This window comes from Euleptes europaea, chromosome 6 (genome assembly GCF_029931775.1).
Source record: "Euleptes europaea isolate rEulEur1 chromosome 6, rEulEur1.hap1, whole genome shotgun sequence".
Lineage (NCBI taxonomy): Eukaryota > Metazoa > Chordata > Lepidosauria > Squamata > Sphaerodactylidae > Euleptes > Euleptes europaea.
In genome coordinates this window covers 6,125,757-6,143,191 of record NC_079317.1, presented here as the reverse complement: position 1 = coordinate 6,143,191, position 17,435 = coordinate 6,125,757, and the positions used below count along the sequence as shown (strand labels likewise).

The window sequence follows — 17,435 nt, the reverse complement described above, 5'->3', positions numbered from 1 at the left end:
AAAGTAGAGGGAAAATGGGGTATAAAAAGCAACTCTTCTTCCTGAAAGAGAGAAAGAATTCCCTCCCACTAGGATTATCACAGGTTCCCGCTTACATATATAGAATGAATAAAAATAACGCTGCTGCCATAGCAGATAGAGGAACAGTTAACTAAGGGTTGGGGAGAAAATATGCCAGCCCCTCTGAAAGCCCTACTTTTGCCCACGAACTCCCAAAAGGTGCATGCTTGGTGCATCCCTGGACTGTTACAGGAGCTGTTGTGGATGGCACAAACCAGACCACATCCTTGATATTTGATCAAGGGTTGTCGCTCATCAGGCATAATTCGACCAGAGCTATTGGAAGATTCCGTCTCACCACCTCCTCTTTGTCAGATGCCCCCGATTGTACACTTTGTTCGTATTGCTTCATCTGGTGCGATACATGTACGAAACCTATATTGTCATCCTGCAGGCAATCAGGGATCCCAGGCTATCAGAAAAAGAGCTACTGCAGACCCTCTTCCCCGTCTTAGTAGAGAGGGCGGGGGACCAGCATCCCGGCATCCGCCAGATGGCAGTCAGAGGCCTGGGCAACATCCTTCTTGTGGCTCCCGACAAGGTCAGCTCCTGCTCCTTAAAGTTCATACGACTGCGATGAATGCTTTGGGTGCAGGTTAAGTGGGAGGCACCTGCATGCCGTACAGTTGACTAGGAATCTGCCAAATATTGTCCTGGAGGCGCTGGTTATGACTGTTAAAGCCTTACCCGGTCTGGGACTTTCGTATCTGCGGGACCGTTTCTCCTGGTATGTCCCCCAGAGGACTTTACGAACATCGAATGCCAACCTTCTGGTGATCCCCGGCCCGAAGAGTGTCCGGCTGGCCTCAACCAGGGCCAGGGCCTTTTCTGCACTGGCCCCTGCCTGGTGGAATAGCCTCTCCAATGAGACCAGGGCCCTTCGGGACCTTGGAGAGTTCCGCAGGGTGTGCGAGGGCTTATGGTTGAGACCAGCTATGGTTCTTCCTTCCATAAATGCTGGCCTCCCCAATCCTCCAACCTTTTACTGCTGATTCCCCCCTCTTAACATCTATGGGGGCCTATCCATCTGTTGGCCCCACTGTAGCTCTACATTATGATGTGTGGGGGGCGCCATTTGGTTGTTCTGTTAATTGGATATTTTATACTAGTTAGGATTTTATGTGGCTGCTTTAATTGTGTTTTAGATGTTTTATACTTTTTAATTGTATGTTGGAATATTGTGTGAGCCGCTCTGAGCCCGGCCTTTGACGGGGTATAAATTGACTAATATAAATAATTTTTATTAGTCAGCGTGGTGTAGTGGTAAGAGCAGTGGTTTGGAGCAGTGGACTCTGATTTGGAGAACCGGGTTTGATTCCCCACTCCTCCACATGAAGCCTGCTGGGTGGCCTTGGGCTAGTCACAGCTCTCTTGGAGCTCTCTCAGCCCCGCCTATCTCACAGGGTGTCTGTTGTGGGGAGGGGAAGGGAAGGAGTTTGTAAGCTGGTTTGATTCTCCTTAAAAAGGAAATAAAGTTGGCATATAAAAACCAACTCTTCTTCCTCTAGTGGTTAAGAGTGGTGGACTCTATTCTGGAGAACTGGGTTGGTTTCCCCACTCCTCTACATGAAGCCAGCTGGGTGACCTTGGGCTAGTTACAGCTCTATTTAGAGCTCTCTCCCCCCCACCTGCCTCACAGGGTGTCAGTTGTGGGGAGGGGAAGGGAAGGTGATTGTAAGCCAGTTTGATTCTGCCTTAAGTGGTAGAGAAAGTCGGCATATAAAAACCAACTCTTCTTCTTCTAAATAAATAAATAAACCCAAGCAGGGCCACTCATTGCAAGAGGGAAGAGAAGGAAGGGAGTGAAGGATGGGAAACCGGACATTGGCAGCAAACCCACTTTGGCCCTGCCCTCCCTCCACTGATTGTGCTACTGCCTGAAATGAGGGGGTGTCTCAGGTTGCCAAGCTTATTTCAGAAAACGGCTCCATGGGCTGGGGGGAAGTTAGCATAGTTGATTCGGAAGGCCCAACCCCTTGTCTGCCTACCGCAGTCCCAGCAATCCTTCTGATGTGTCCTCCAGGTGAAGGGAGAGAAGAGGAATACTGTGGCGATCCTCCTGGGTGCTTTGTCTGATGCCCATGTGGTGCAAGAGAGCCTCCAGGTGCTGGCTGTGGTTCTTCCTCACCTGAAGGAGAAGGACATGGGCTCCCTCTTTAAGAACATCACCATGCAGACCGTTAGCTACCTGGATGACGTAAGTGATACGTCGAGTTGAGCCTCTGTATCATATATCATCTACAATCTCACTGGTTCTCAGAAGGGAATATTCTGCAGTATGTCTGTTTTTTCTTCCTTCCTTCCTTCCTTCCTTCCTTCCTTCCTTCCTTCCTTCCTTCCTTCCTTCCTTCCTTCCTTCCTTCCTTCCTTCCTTCCTTTATTTATTTAAAATACATTCATGCAGCCTTTCCATGCAACTAAGGGTCCCCAAGGTAGTGAACAATCACAAAAACATTAGAAACAACTGTCAGAGAGAAGCATAAGATCGAACCTTTCTCCTTGCTGCACTGTTTTCTACTTGCAAGGATTTCTTTCGCATGGTGGAACATTGACTCATCCCTGCGCTGTGCCTCATTCCTGCGCTGCGCACTTCCACATGTGGCCCGAAAGGTACGACCAGACCCAGTTTTACCACTTCATTTGCTCAGAACAAGTTTCAATGAGAACTGAGAGAATTGGTCGTTCAGCCCAAAATTAAACTCTGTATCTCTGTGCAATGATCAATATGAGATTGATAATTGCACAAAGATTGAGTGGACAGGGAGAAGCTTTTCTCCCTCTCTCATAATACTAGAATGTGGGGTCATCTGCTGAAGCTGGAAGATGAGAGATTCATAACAGATAAAAGGAAGTATTTCTTCGCACAATGCGTAGTTAACTTGTGGAACTTTCTTCCCCAGGATGTGATGATGGCTGCCAACTTTGAAGGCTTTAAGACGGGAGTGGACATGTTCCTGTAGGAGAGGGCTATCCATGGCTACTAGCCAAAATGGACACTGGTCATGATGCATACCTATTATCTCCAGGGTCAGAGGAGCAGGCCTGTTCTATATGTTTCTGTGAAACACAGGCAGGACAGTGCTGCTGCAGTCATCTTGTTTGTGGGCTTCCTAGAGGCACCTGGTTGGCCACTGTGTGAACAGACTGCTGGACTCGATGGACCTTGGTCCGATCCAGCAGGGCCTTTCTTAAGTTCTTAGATTTGTGACTGGTGGCATTCAAATTTCACATCCCACTTAAAAGCTAAGGCTCAGCAGTGTGACCCTGTGTCTAAACTGGGATTGGGAATCTGTGGTTAATGCATAGGAGTTGTCTGTGCTTCACCAACATTTTCCAAAAAACAACCAACACTGTGTGCGGTTTTTTCCCCATTGGCTATAGGACAATGCTGATCTTCGCCGTGCTGCTCTGTGCCTCTTTGGCATCCTGGCTGCGTCGACAAAATCCAGATTCCAAGCGTTTTTTGCTGAGCAAGTGCGGAAGAGCCTGATGCCACTCCTAATTCATCAGCAAGACCCCAGTCCCCAGGCGTCGGAGGTAGGATGACCGGGAGGGCATGTTCTCCACTGCATCCATCTAGACCAGGGGTGTCGAACTCATTTGTGAGGAGGGCCGGATATAACATAAATGTCTCTTGGTCAGGCAGCAGATGCGTAACAAACAAATAAATAAATAAAATGTAATGCCAGGTACTGGAGATTCAAACTTTATAGAAGACACAGGCAAAATCAATTAATAATATTGTTTTTTTACTTAAAACTCAAGTTTACAACAATAAAATTCTTACAGCATTTTCTTTTATTTAACAGTCTTATTGTTATTGTTTTAAGAATGTTTGTATTTTAAGTAAAAAATTAAGTAAAAATAATATCATTAATTGGCTTTGCCCATGTCCTCTATAAAGTTAATATTTCTAATCCCTTGCATTCATTTTAAAACTGCGGTGGGGTGGGGGCGACTGCCTTGGTTGGCGAGCTCGCAGCGGACTCGCCAGCCCAGATCTGGATGGGGTGGTGGTGTCCAGAAAGGCAGGGAGAAAGAGAGAGACAGAAAGAGTGAAACAGATAAGAGAGAAAGGGTGAGAGAAAGAAGGAGAGAAAGAGAGAAAGAAACAGAATGGGTAGACTTGGCCTCCTGACGGAGACAGTCGTTTTCACCCACAGGCTACCCATTGGCTTGCATGGCAGTAGACCTGGCCTCCCGACAGATTTCCTTCCCCCCCATGATGGCCAGGTCTGCCCATTGGTTTCTATGGGCCTCCTGAGACCCATAGAAACCAATGGGTAGACCTGGCCTCCATGGGGGGGTGGGAAGAAGGGGGGGGAAAGTCCCCATTGGGAGGCTGGGTCTACTGCCATACAAGCCAACAGGTTGACCTGGCCTCCAGACGGAGACAGTTTCCACACACACCCAGAGGCCAGGACTACCCATAGGCTTGAATGGCAGTAGACCTGACCTCCCAATGGGGACTTCGCTTCCCCCCACCCCCCATGGAGGCCAGGTCTACCCATTGGTTTCTATGGGCCTCCAATGGGTAGACCTGGACTCCGCAGGGAAGGTGGGGGGAAGTCCCCTTTGGGGAAAGGGCGGGGGGGGACAGGGAGGGCGCACCCGGCCCTCACGGGGCTGGGCTGTGCCCGGCAATGGATGGGAGCGGAGGCAGGGACAGGGAGGGTGCGCCTGGCCCTCGTGGGCCCAGGCTGCGCCCAGCAATGGATGGGAACAGTGGGGAGGACGGGGGCGGCAACAGGGACGGGGGCAGCAGGGAGGGCGGCCTGGCTCCCATGGGGGCCTGAGTGTGCCCGGGAAAAGGCAGGGGCAGGGAGGTCAGGGGCCTCGACTCGTGGGCTGGACACCAGCCCCCCGGGGGCCGGATCCGGCCCCTGGGCCACATGTTTGACAACCCTGATCTAGACATTAGGAAGAATCCATCTAGACATTAGGAAGAATTTTCTAACAGAGCGGTTCCTCAGTGGAAGAGGCTTCCTCGGGAGGTGGTGGGCTCTCCTTCCCTGGAGGTTTTGAAGCAGAGGCTAGATGGCCATCTGTCAGCAATGCTGATTTGGGATCTCCCAGCTCCCATTTGGGAACTCTTGATTGTGCATGTTCATTTTGTTGGCCGTGAGTATTTTGTTGTGCTGCTTCTTGTGCATTGCTCTGGAAGAGCCTCCCTGAATCCTTGAGAAACGTCTTGTTTTGCAGGCCTGCAGAGCTGCCTTTCTGCAGTCGGTGCAGTTTTTACCCAAGAGGAAACTGAGAGCTTGCTTGGAAGAGCTTCGCCCCGCCAACCCCATGACCCTCCCATATCTGCATGTGTACATCTGCAGGCAGCTGGTGAGAGAGACTGTTGATTCAAGGGCAGTGGAAAACTGGGGGGCAGTGGACTTCAGCTGACCCTAGGTTGCCATGTCCCCCCTCTTTTCTGGTGGGAGATTTTTGGGGCCATGATGCCATGCTCGTGGCTCTGCGCAATGCAATTATGTCACTTCCAGATTTACCCCCAGAAGTGCCGCATCACTACGGGGACGCTTTAACACTCAAACCCCCAAAATGCTAGCATAAACCTGGAAAGAGAACAACACTGGCCATAAAACAAGATAGCTTCATCTACTCATGATGTAGGTTTAAACCAGTCATGCCCTTTGTTTTTAGGGGAGGGGCTATGGCAGAGTCTCTGCTTAGTATGCAGAAGGCCCCAGGTTCAATCCCCGGCATCTCCAGTTGAAAGGACCAGGTAGTAGGTGATGTGAAAGACCTCTGCCCAAAACTCCGGAGAGCCGCTTCCAAGTCTGAGTAGAAAATACTGACCTTGGTGAGACCATGGTCTGACACCATATAAGGGAGCTTCATGTGTTTCCTTTCGGGTCAATCTTTGGCCTGATACAGGGCATGCAGCTATTTTATTTGTGGCCTCCTCCAGGTCAAGACTAACCCAGAGATGAGGGGGGAGCTCTTGCAAAAGACAACGGCGTATTTCCAAAGCATCTCGGAAGAGACCCGAACAGCAGCTCTGGACTTGTCAGGTGAGAGGTCAAGCGGGTGGAGTTCCACTGGGAGAGAGCACAATAATGTCCCTTCCAGGGTAAACCCAGAAGCTATGGGTCACTCTAGCATGTCCCTCTAAAAACTCTATGGAAACCATACAGTTTTTTGGAGGAATATGCTAGAGTTTCCCCATCACTTCTGGGTAGGCTTGTGCGAATCGTTAAACCCGAACTGAAAATAAACCCAAAATTAGCCATTTCGGTAAATTTCCAGGTTTACCGAATGCACAAACCCGGGGACAAAGCTCAAGCCAATTGGCAATTCCCGAAAAAGCCGAATAATTATTCAGCTTTTTCGGGTCCTTTGGGGGGATGTCATTTTTTGAGGTAGAGCCCCCAAATCGATCATGGGAAATTGAGTTTTCCCACGTTTGTAACAGCTGCTTCCTTCCTTTCTTAAGAGTCGTGGGAAAAGTCAGTTTCCCATGATCTACTGTAACCCTGCAATTAACCCTGCAATGAACCATGGGAAAATTAGTGTCTTGAAGGAGGAAGCAGACGGCGGCCATTACTTACAAGTCTAAAATGTAAGTATTTTTAAAATTCTCCCGGGGGGCATTTTTCAAGGTAGAGCCCCCAAATTCACAGCATAGCTTGAAGGGACTCTCCTTGCATGACCCCCGAAGTTTGGTGAAGATTGGGTCAGGGGGTCTGATTTTATGGGGTCCAGAAGGGGTTGCCCCCCTCCTCCAAAGAGAATCATTGCAAGCTTCTCTATGGAGGAGGGGGGCGACCTCTTCCGAACCCCATAAAATCAGACCAAACTTTGGGGTCCGTGCAAGGAGAGTCCCTTCAAGCTACACTGCAAATTTGGGAGCTCTACCTCGAAAAATGACCCCCCCCCCCCCAGGGCTGAATTTCTGGGAGCTCTCCAGGCTCCACCTGGAGGTTATAAGCAAAATAAGGCGTACTGATAGTAATTATAGTAACAAAAAAGAAAAACGTATCAGCAACGCAGACCACAATATTATGCCAATTTTTTTATAGAATGTAGACTATAATTGCACCAATCATATCTTATCACTATATACTACAGACTAAACATGCTATCACTATATACTAAATGTGTGTGTGTTAAGTGCCGTCAAGTCGCTTCCGACTCATGGCGACCCTATGAATGAAAGTCCTCCAAAATGTCCTGTCTTTGACAGTATTTATATACTAAACACTAAACATACACCATATATACACCATGCTGCTGAGCACATCCCTCTGACCCAGCACTATCTGAAACAGCGACAACCACAAGGCCCAAGGAAGCTCCTACAAGCAGAATAAGGTAGACGTAGCCACAGGGCTGGTTCTCTGGCCAAGTTGCTCATGCAACTGCTAGGAGTGGCACAATTGGGGAGGGCGGTCATTGATGCCGCATAGGGTCATTGACAGCCCAGGAGACAATGGGCTTCCTAAGAACATCTGAGGAGCCCTGCTGGGTCAGACCAGCGGTCCATCTAGTCCAACATCCTGTCTCACGCAGTGGCCAAACTGTTCCCCTAGAGCAGTGATGGCGAACCTTTTAGAGACCCAGTGCCCAAACTGCAACCAAAAACACACTTATTTATCGCCGAGTGCCAATGCGGCAATTTAACCTGAATACCACCCCCAGAAAGGGCCCAGAGGGAGAGGCCAAGTTCCTCTTCGCCATGAGTGGGAGGTTTTTGGGGTGGCGCCTGAGGAGGGCAGGGTTTGGGGAAGGACTTCAGTACCATAGAGTCCAATTGCCAAAGTGGCAATTTTTTTCAGGGGAACTGATCTCTATTGGTTGGAGATCACCCGGGGCGAGGCAGAGCCGGAAAGGCCAGCGGCTTGGAGGAACCACGCGTGCCGGCAGAGAGGGCTACGCGTGCCGGAAGTGGCACGTGTGCCATAGGTTCGCCAACACGGCCCTAGAGGGCCAACCACAGGGCATAGAGCCCGAGGCCTTCATAAGAACATCAGACCAGTGCTGGATCAGACCAGTGAGGGTCCATCTAGACCAGCATCCCTCCTCACACAATGGCCAACCAGTTCCTCTGGAGGGCCAAGCAAAAAGAGCATAGAGGCTGAGACACATGTACACAAGCTACCTCACACTAAATCGGTTCGTCAAGGTCACTATTGCCTACTCAGACTGGCAGCAGCTCTCCAGGGTCTTATGCAGAGGTCTTTCACATCAAGTACTGCCGTAGTTTTTAACTGGATATGTGGAGGATTGAACCATGGACCTTCTGCATGCCAAGCAGAGGATCTACCACTGAGCCATGGCCCCTCCCCTCATGTCACCTGGCACTTCCTCTGAATATGAAGAAGCCCCTTCTCCCAGAACTGTGCTACCACCAGCCAACTCCAAGTCCGGCCCCTGCTGAAACACTGCCGGGCTCAACCCGGACTCAGCCAGCCACCTGGGAAGAAGCGCTTCAGGACGGCTCCTTCCTTGAGGGTTTTTCCCCCCCCAAAAAATCAAACAATTCCCCAACGGCCCGAACATCCATTTCACAATTTCACTTTTTGCCAGGGGTTGTTCTGGAAAGCATGGCGATCCCAGACCTCGATGAGACATTTCGGCTGCAGCTGCTGGCCTGTAAGTAATCAACAAGGTACTGTGATACACTTACTGAGAAGAGCCAGCGTGGCGTAGTGGTTAAGAGCAGTGGACTCTAATCTGGAGACCCGGGTTTGATTCCCCACTTCTCCACATGAAGCCTGCTGGGTGACCTTGGGCTAGTCACAGTTCTCTCAGAACTGTCTCTGCCCCACCTACCTCACAAGGTGCCTGTTGTGGGGAGGGGAAGGGAAGGAGATTGTATGTCGGTTTGATTCCCCTTAAAAGGTAGAGAAAGTCGGCATATAAAAACCAACTCTTCTTCTACTTCAGTTCTCCTCAGCCCTCTTCCGCCTTCTCAGTGTGGTGAAGTGGTTAAGAGTGGTGGGCTCTAATCTGGAGAACCGGGTTCGATTCCACATGAAGCCTGCTGGGTGACCTTGGGCCAGTCACAGTTCTCTCAAAACTCTCTCAGCCCCACCTACCTCACAGGGTGTCTGTTAATGGGAGAGGCAGGGGAAAAGATTGTAAGTCGGTTTGATTCCCCTTAAAAGGTGGAGAAAGTCGGTAGGTAAAAACCAGATCTTCTTCTTTATTGTCCCAAGACCAAGTAAACTGGAGAACATTTCCACTTTCCCCCTCTCTGTGGTCTAAATACCAGAGTGGCCCAGGAAACGGTCACAGATTTGCGTCTTATTGAAATTTTCCCCACCAGAAGTTTAAAGTGACTTTTGCTTCAGCCGGGGCATCAGTCCAAACCCTCCTTGAAGCAGCCCTGTGATGGGGAGAGGCTGGCAGATTTACTGCCCCAAATATCCACCCCGCTTGGCTGAAACGGCTCAGTGCTGCCACCAAGGCTCAGTGGGTTGCATACTTAGGGACGCCAAAATCTCCCCAAGTTTTTTCTTCCTCTGGCCTATAAATTCAGGACAGAGAAAAGGAAATACTTGTTTGAGAGCCAGCGTGGTGTAGTGGTTAAGAGCGGTGGTTTGGAGCAGTGGACTCTGATCTGGAGAACCGGGTTTGATTCCCCCACTCCTCCACATAAGCGGCGGAGGCTAATCTGGTGAACTGGATTTGTTGCCCCACACCTACACATGAAGCCAGCTGGGTGACCTTGGGCTAGTCACAGCTCTCTCAGCCCCACCTACCTCACAGGGTGTCTGTTGTGGGGAGGGGAAGAGAAGGTGATTGTGAGCCGGTTTGAGTCTCCCTTAGGTGGTAGAGAAAGTCAGCATATAAAAACCAACTCTTCTTCTTCTCAAATTAATTAAACAGTGGAATTTGCTACCAGTGGAATTAGCCATGGCTGTGAGCATAGATGGAGGGGACTGGATAGATCTCTTGGAGGAGAGGACCCTCAGTGGCTAAAGGGAACCTCCACATTCAGGGGCAGTCAACCTCTGAATCCCAGTGCCAGGACGAAACATCAGGGGAAGGCCTCGGCCCCTCTGCCCTGTTGTTGGACGTCCGGAGGAACTGGTTGGTGTCTGCGTGAGACAGGATGCTGGACTAGATGGACCACTGGTTTGATCCAGCAGGGCTCTTCTGATGTTCTCATGAAGGCCTTGCCCTGTTTCTGGCCCTTTGGAGGAACTGGTTCACCGCTGAGTGAGGCAGGATACTGGACTAGATGGACCCCGGATCTGATCCAGCAGATGGGCACAAAACCATCTTTTCATCTGATGCCCCGTCGGTTCCATTTGCCCATTTCTGACTATCTTGAGATTAAAACCCCACTGGGGGGGGGGGGTGTCACGGGGTGTGGCTCATGGAAGCACCCTCACTCTGCAATTACAGCTCTCGAAGTGCTGCAGGAGGACCTGAACCCCAGAGTTCAACAGGCAGCAGCGGACGTGGCCACCTACATCAAGAAGAAGTGGGGAGAGAAAGCACTGCATGAAAGAAAAGAGGAAGATGCAACGCAAGAACTTGCCCCAACATGCAATCCTCAACTTGGGATGACATCAGAGGCTCCCTCAGTCCAACAAGACAAGCGTGAGTTACTTTTCTCCTGTATCGTCGTCCCATCTAAGATGGAAAGTTTGCCTGTAAGTTTGGATGCAGCAGCATTCCTAAAGCTGCTGTCATCCTTATGCTGGGGCTACAAACTCTACCTGACATTGTTTTACCAGGTTCATAATTGCACACATTTTATATGGGAGACATATACAGCCCAGCATAACAACTTGAGACAATCTTACCAGATGTTTGTGTAATTGGTAATATATTATACAACCTACATACATACCTGGTCTGATATATATTGTCTGTATATGTATGTGTGTGTGTGTGTGTGTTAAGTGCCGACAAGTCGCTTCCGACTCATGGCAACCCTATGAATGAAAGTCCTCCAAAATGTCCTATCTTTAACAGCCTTGCTCAGATCTTGCAAATTGAAGGCTGTGGCTTCCTTTATTGAGTCAATCCATCTCTTGTTGGGTCTGCCTCTTTTCCTGCTGCTCTCAACTTTTCCTAGCATGTATATATATATCTGTAAATGTGTGTATGTTTTACATGGGAAGGCCAAACAGGCCGGAACGCGTCTGGCATGTGGTTATAGATATCAACCTTAGGAAATGCCATTGTACTGTTTTAACATTTTTAAAAATAATTTTTATCTTGACATAGTGCTTTAAATAAATTATATTTTCATTATCTATATATTTTGTTTATCATGCCCAACCTTGGGTACCCAGCAGCAGGGGATACAAACTCTCCAGATCCCTCCTGTGAGCTAGGGTTGCCAACCTCCTGGCAAGGCCTAGAAATGTCACCAAACTGAAACTGATCTCCAGACTACAGAGATCAGTTCCTCGGGAGAAAGGGGCTGCTTCGGACCATGAACTCTATGGCACTACCCCCTGCTGAGATCCCCCCCTTCCCAAACCCAGCCCCCCCCCCAGGCTTTACCTCGGAAGCTCCAGGGATATATTGTTTGTTTGTTCATTTATTTATTTAATTCGTTCATTTATCCCCCACCTTTCTCCCCAGTGGAGATTCAAAATGGCTTACCTCATTCCCCTTACCTCCATTTTATCCTCACAACAACCCTGTGAGGTGGGTTAGGCTGAGATAGGCCATCCAGCGAGCTTCCAAGGCATGAGTAGGGATTTGAACCTGGGTCTCCAACGTCTCAATTTTACAATCATAACCGCTACACCACCCTGGCTCTCCACATTTCCCAACCCGGACTTGGTAACCCTACTCCTGTCTGATTCTAGCTGGTTTTCTTTTCCATCAGGAACAATTCTCGGCATCTAGATGCAAATATATGCAGGGCCAGTTCTAGGCGTTTTGTCACCCAAAGTAAAGAACGCCCGTGGTTTTCTGCCATGCCACTGTGACGCTGCCATAGCCACACGGGTCCACGCATACACGTGAAACTGCCTTATACTGATTCAGACCCTTGGTGCATCAAAGTCAGTTTTGTCTGCTCAGAATGGTAGCAGCTCTCCAGGGTCTCAGGCAGAGGTCTTTCCCCTCACCCATTACCTGAACTGGAGATGCCGAGGATTGAACCTGGGACCTTCTGCATGCCAAGAAGATGCTCTGCCACTGAGTCACTGCCCCATTCCCTGATAGTCTTGAACACATGAAGCTGCCTTATACTGCATCAGACCTTTGGTCTATCACAGTCTGTATTGTCTGCTTAGACTGGCAGCGACTCTTCAGGGTCTCAGGCAGAGGTCTTTCACATCACTTCCTGCCTGGTCCTTTCAATAGGAGACGCCAGGGATTGAACCTGGCACCTTCTGCATGCCAAGCAGATGCTCTACCACAGCCCATCCCCAGGAGATGCTCCCTGGGAATAGCAGCCAATTGACCAAAGAGATCCAAGTGTTGTTTGTCAAGGTTGCCTTTTGGGCCCTTTTCTTTTACATTTGTAGATAAATGACATTGGCGGACACCTATAGGGCAAACATTTTCATCCTCCTCACTTGTCCCAGACACCTGTTTCGAACTTGTTCTATGCAGACGATGCCATGCTGATTTCAAGATCCCGTGTGGGTTTAAGACGCTGACATCGGTCTGCGGGTCCAGAAAGCCGGGTGTCTGCTGACTCCACTGAGTTTCCACAGATAAAAGACTCCTCAGCAATCTGGGCACTGTTTTCATACATCCCTAACTACCCCTATACTTTACTGGCTTCTTGCCCAGGGAGGCATCCATTATGGGCAACGGGAAAGGCATGTGAGCCTGCCTGGGTGGCCGATGACTGCCTCTTTCTTCCTCTGGCTCCTTCCTCGCCGGTTGCTCTCTCCGGCCTCCCGCTACATGCAATTTTCCTGACTCTTCAGGCTCTGGGGCCTGTTCCAACCTGTCCTGCATCTCATGTGTTGTTTCTCTGGCACCAGTTTCCATGGGCAAAAAAATTACTCAACCCAAGAGGAGATTTCTTTTTCTTGTCTTCTAATCACCATGAACCCTGACCTGGCTGGCCCAGGCTGGCTCAATCTCATCGGATCTCAGAAGCTAAGCAGGGTCGGCCCTGGTTAGTATTTGGATGGGAAGTCCACCACCAAGGAAGTCCAGGGTTGCTATGCAGAGGTAGGCACCTCTGTATGACTGACCTGATCTGGATGGCCAAGGCTAGCTCGATCTCCTCAGATCTTGGAAACTAAGCAGGGTCCACCTTGGTTAGATGGGAGACCACCAAGGAAATCAGGGGATATTCCTCAGAGGCAGGCAACGGCGAACCACCTCTGTTTGTCTGACCTCACCTGGATGGCCTGGCAAGTTTGATCTCCTCGGATCTTGGAAACTAAACGGCAGGATTTAATGTCGTAGGGTCCGCCTTCCAAAGCAGCCATTTTCTCCAGGGGAACTGCTCTTGGTCATCTGGAGACCAACTGTAATAGCGGGAGATCTCCAGGTGCAACCTGGAGGCTGGCAACCCTATCTAGAGACGAGCTACACTTCTGGGGGATCCCCAGGTTCCACCCGGAGGCTGGCATCCCTACCTGGTTCCTATTGGCAGATATTTACAGCTGTGCTTCTCCCCCTTTTCCCAGACCCTCCAGCATGACGGGCCTGTCTTCACTACCTAGAAGAGGCAGCAGAGCTCACCAGCTGTGCAGGAGGAAGCAAAAAGACCCAGATATCCCCGGAGGGAAAAGACTTTGCTGTTCTCCAGGCTGAGGATGCCAGACTATCCTGGCTCCATCACCATCACAATCCATCTGATCTTCTTAGAAATTGTGCTCTTTATCCTGGGCTTTTATTTTAAATTTTTTTTAAAAAAAACCCAAAACCTTCAATTTCTCCGTTTTAAGTGTGGTCTTTTCAGACAGCTCCAAGCTCAATTCTGCTGATCTTCAAAGTGGAGGAAACTTCAAAGTTTGAGCTAGAAACTATATACTATAACAAAATAATTATATTTATTTCAAGGTGTGCACTGTAAAATTGTTAAAAACACAGGGCCTGTATTACAGGCTACATATAAAATTATCCGTTACAAAACTCTTATACGCAGTTGATATACATTCAATATAAATGGCCAATACTAGACCATACAAGTTTTGGCCTCAATAGGCCTTCCTCAATAGTCATAAATACAGAAAGTAATTAAAAACACATCGGGAAATGCACCTTATGAGGTATGTTTTATCTAATATCTCGTGGGGCTTGATATAAACTCTTAATCCAAATCCAAATCGTGGGTCTCACCACTTGGACAGTTGTTCACACAATCTGGTACAGAATTAACAATGTTTCTGGATGTGTGTACATCAAGCTGTAATAAATCATATTTTCCCCATTTACTGTTGTTCTTCAAAGTGATTCATGTGGAAATTGTAAGTGGGCGCCATAGCACCCGCCGACACCTTTCCTGGCGTCCTCCAAATGTTTTGAGAAAGTGGGCAAAGCTAGCTGGGGATTTTGCCCTGCAGCAGTCGGGAAGATGCAATATTAAAAATAGTCATAAATCCTACCAATGGAAAACAGTAGGAATTAAGGAACTTTACAAACTGTAAGAACAAAAGAAAGGCCCTGCAGGATCAGACCAAGGCCCATCTAGTCCAGCAGTCTGTTCACACAGGGGCGAATCAGGGGCCTCCAGGAAGCCCCCAAAAGGACGACTGCAGCAGCATTATCCTGCCTGTGTTCCCCAGCACCTAATATAATAGGCATGTCCCTCTGATCCTGTAATTCCAAAGGAGAGATATAGGGCATTACGTGCCCATGTGCTAAGCTATAGATAGACAAAATTTCAAGGTACTTAAAAACATGTATCTCTGAACATAACAGTAACATCTCTCTCAGAAAAACAAGAGCACCTTTGGTTTCCCATCATCATACTTTCACAGATATTGTCTTTTGGGCCATCCCAAAAATATTGGGCCATAATGTTAAAGTCTTAATGGGAAAAGATGCAGAATGGATTTTCAGGTTTTTAGCCCCTTATGGGTTGAATGAGAGCCTGGACTTTTTACGTTTTACCTGACCACATATTATAAAATTTATTTATAATTATATCTTATTTATTTATTTAACAATTTATTTAATAAAATAATAGATAAGTAATGGTTCTATTTGGTTCTTGTAGGTTATCCGGGCTGTGTAACTGTGGTCTTGTTATTTTCTTTCCTGACGTTTCGCCAGCAGCTATGGCAGGCATCTTCAGAGGAGTAACACTGAAGGACAGTGTCTGGTGAGACACTGTCCTTCAGTGTTACTCCTCTGAAGATGCCTGCCACAGCTGCTGGCGAAACGTCAGGAAAGAAAATAACCAGACCACGGTTACACAGCCCGGATAACCTACAAGAACCAATGAACTCTGACCGTGAAAGCCTTCGACAATATAATGGTTCTATTTATTACTGTTATTTCAGTTTCATTTGTATTTTAAATGTAGGCTGCTCAGAGTTCCCTGCGGAGAAAAGGTGTGGTATATAAACTAACTAAATAAAAAAAATATTATATTGATCTCTACTAGGGGTGTGCAAAAAAAAAAATCGGTAAATTTCGGGTTCAGTTTTTCCCGGTAAACTCGAAATAAGCCGAATACCCATACTGGTAAATATGGGAATTCGGCTTATTTTCAGGTTTCCCCCCAAAATTCAGCCCCACAGACTCTATGGGGATTAGTTCCCCTGGAGAAAATGGCCGCTTTGGCCATTGGACTCTCTGGCATTGAAGTCCCTCCCCTCCCCAAACCCTGCCCTCCACAGGCTCCGCCCCAAAAATCTCCTGCCGGTGGCGAAGAGGGACCTGGCCACCCTAAACCCTGCCCTCCTCAGTCTCTACCCCCAAAATCTCCAGGTCTTTCCCAAACTGGAGCTGGCAACGCTAGGAACTCATTTCTGTAGTCTGGAGATTAGATGCAATTCCAAAAGATCTCCAGGCCCCACCTGGAGGTTGGAAAGGAAGGAAGAATAAGAAGGGGTGGGTCAAATCAGCTCGGCAGCAGGAAATCCACCTGTTTTATGGTCTGCTGCTAGTCCGGGGTCTCTTTTATGCTGTTTTTATGTCCCCTGGGTTTGTCTGTCTGTTTCTATTCTGCTAATTTATGGTTTTGATTGTAAACCACCTTGGGCAGGTCTCTGGAATGGCAGCATGAAAATCTCCTGAATAAATCGATTTAATTAATACCATCCAGTGACCAGGAGATGGCACTAAAGCACTTTTCTAAGGATAGAACCAGTACAATGTTTTGGTTGTTCACTTTAAAGGGGGGGCATAGCCATGCCAATTAATGTTTACACCACATCTGTCACTCTGAATTATGCCTTGCCAATCGTGAATGGTTTCTGCAGTGAATATCAGACCCGTTGCATGTCCCATGCCGATTAATTCCTTCCTTCTGCAGTTTTGTTTTTTCTTTTTTCACAGGAAAATGGATCCTTTGTCAAAATACAAGTTCTCGTCTTCATCGCTTAGTGCTAGCGAAGGTCAGTTTCAGACCTTTGCCACAAGGTAATACTGGCCCAGCAAATGTGAGAAAGCCATACGTTTTCAAATGCATACAGTTTCATCCATATGATTTCAAATGCATACGATTTCAAATGCACACGGTTTCATCTTTCTGTGACCTGGTAGGAAATGAGGACGGTACCCTGATGGACATATTTAATAAATGGAAATAAAGGCAGAGGGGAGAATGAGGAAGCATTGCATTATGCCCGTTGTTCTCTTGTTTGAACGAGTATTCTGCAAACAAATGCAAGATGTTTTAGTTCAACTCAGCTGTGTCACAAAGCAGGCAAAATTATCACTCTCTTAATAGAAAGCGCTAGCTTTTCTTTTCATTAGTTACATGTTTAATGTGTGAACAGGCATCGGTTTGCTTTCCTTCTAACTACCCTGAAGACATTTTCTGAACTCAAAACACTAAATAAAAGAAGCTTTCCCCCCTTAAAACTGAATTTCTGTCCAGAACTCTCGGGTAATGGCCAAGGTACCCAGACTGGGTTTTATAACCAAACATATGGAACTCACAAGTGTTGGTTTAGATTAGGGTTGCAAGCTCCAGATTAGGAAATACCTGGAGATTTTGAGGGTGGGGTTTGGGGAGGGGAGGGACTTCAAGGGGGGTATAATGCCATACAGTCCCTCTTCCAAAGCAGCCGTTTTCTCTAGGTGAACTGATCTCTGTTGCCTGGAGATCAATTGTAATAGTGTGAGATCTCCAGCCACCACCTGGAAGTGACAAGAAGTAATATTTGGTAGCTCTAGGAATTGTTGGGAACGCCATGGTTTTACCATGGCGTTTCCAGAGATTCCTAGAGCTCCCCTATGTCACTTCTGGTAAAAACAGGATGTGACACCACACCTGGTGTCACGGCCCCCTCCATATCGCCACCCAC

At 48.1% G+C, this 17,435-nt stretch overlaps 1 protein-coding gene across 1 annotated transcript in view; it reads left to right on the top strand.

Moving 5' to 3' along the window:
- Positions 1 to 13,676, top strand: part of LOC130478905 (maestro heat-like repeat-containing protein family member 2B) — a 58,460-nt gene extending 44,784 nt beyond the window's left edge. The window contains exons 31-38 of the mRNA XM_056851150.1: positions 455 to 601; positions 2,084 to 2,257; positions 3,442 to 3,597; positions 5,263 to 5,394; positions 5,981 to 6,083; positions 8,599 to 8,664; positions 10,426 to 10,676; positions 13,641 to 13,676. Of these exons, the coding sequence (XP_056707128.1) occupies positions 455 to 601; positions 2,084 to 2,257; positions 3,442 to 3,597; positions 5,263 to 5,394; positions 5,981 to 6,083; positions 8,599 to 8,664; positions 10,426 to 10,676; positions 13,641 to 13,676 (1,065 nt within the window). The remainder of the gene's footprint in view (positions 1 to 454; positions 602 to 2,083; positions 2,258 to 3,441; positions 3,598 to 5,262; positions 5,395 to 5,980; positions 6,084 to 8,598; positions 8,665 to 10,425; positions 10,677 to 13,640) is intronic.
- Positions 13,677 to 17,435: the final 3,759 nt, after the last annotated feature.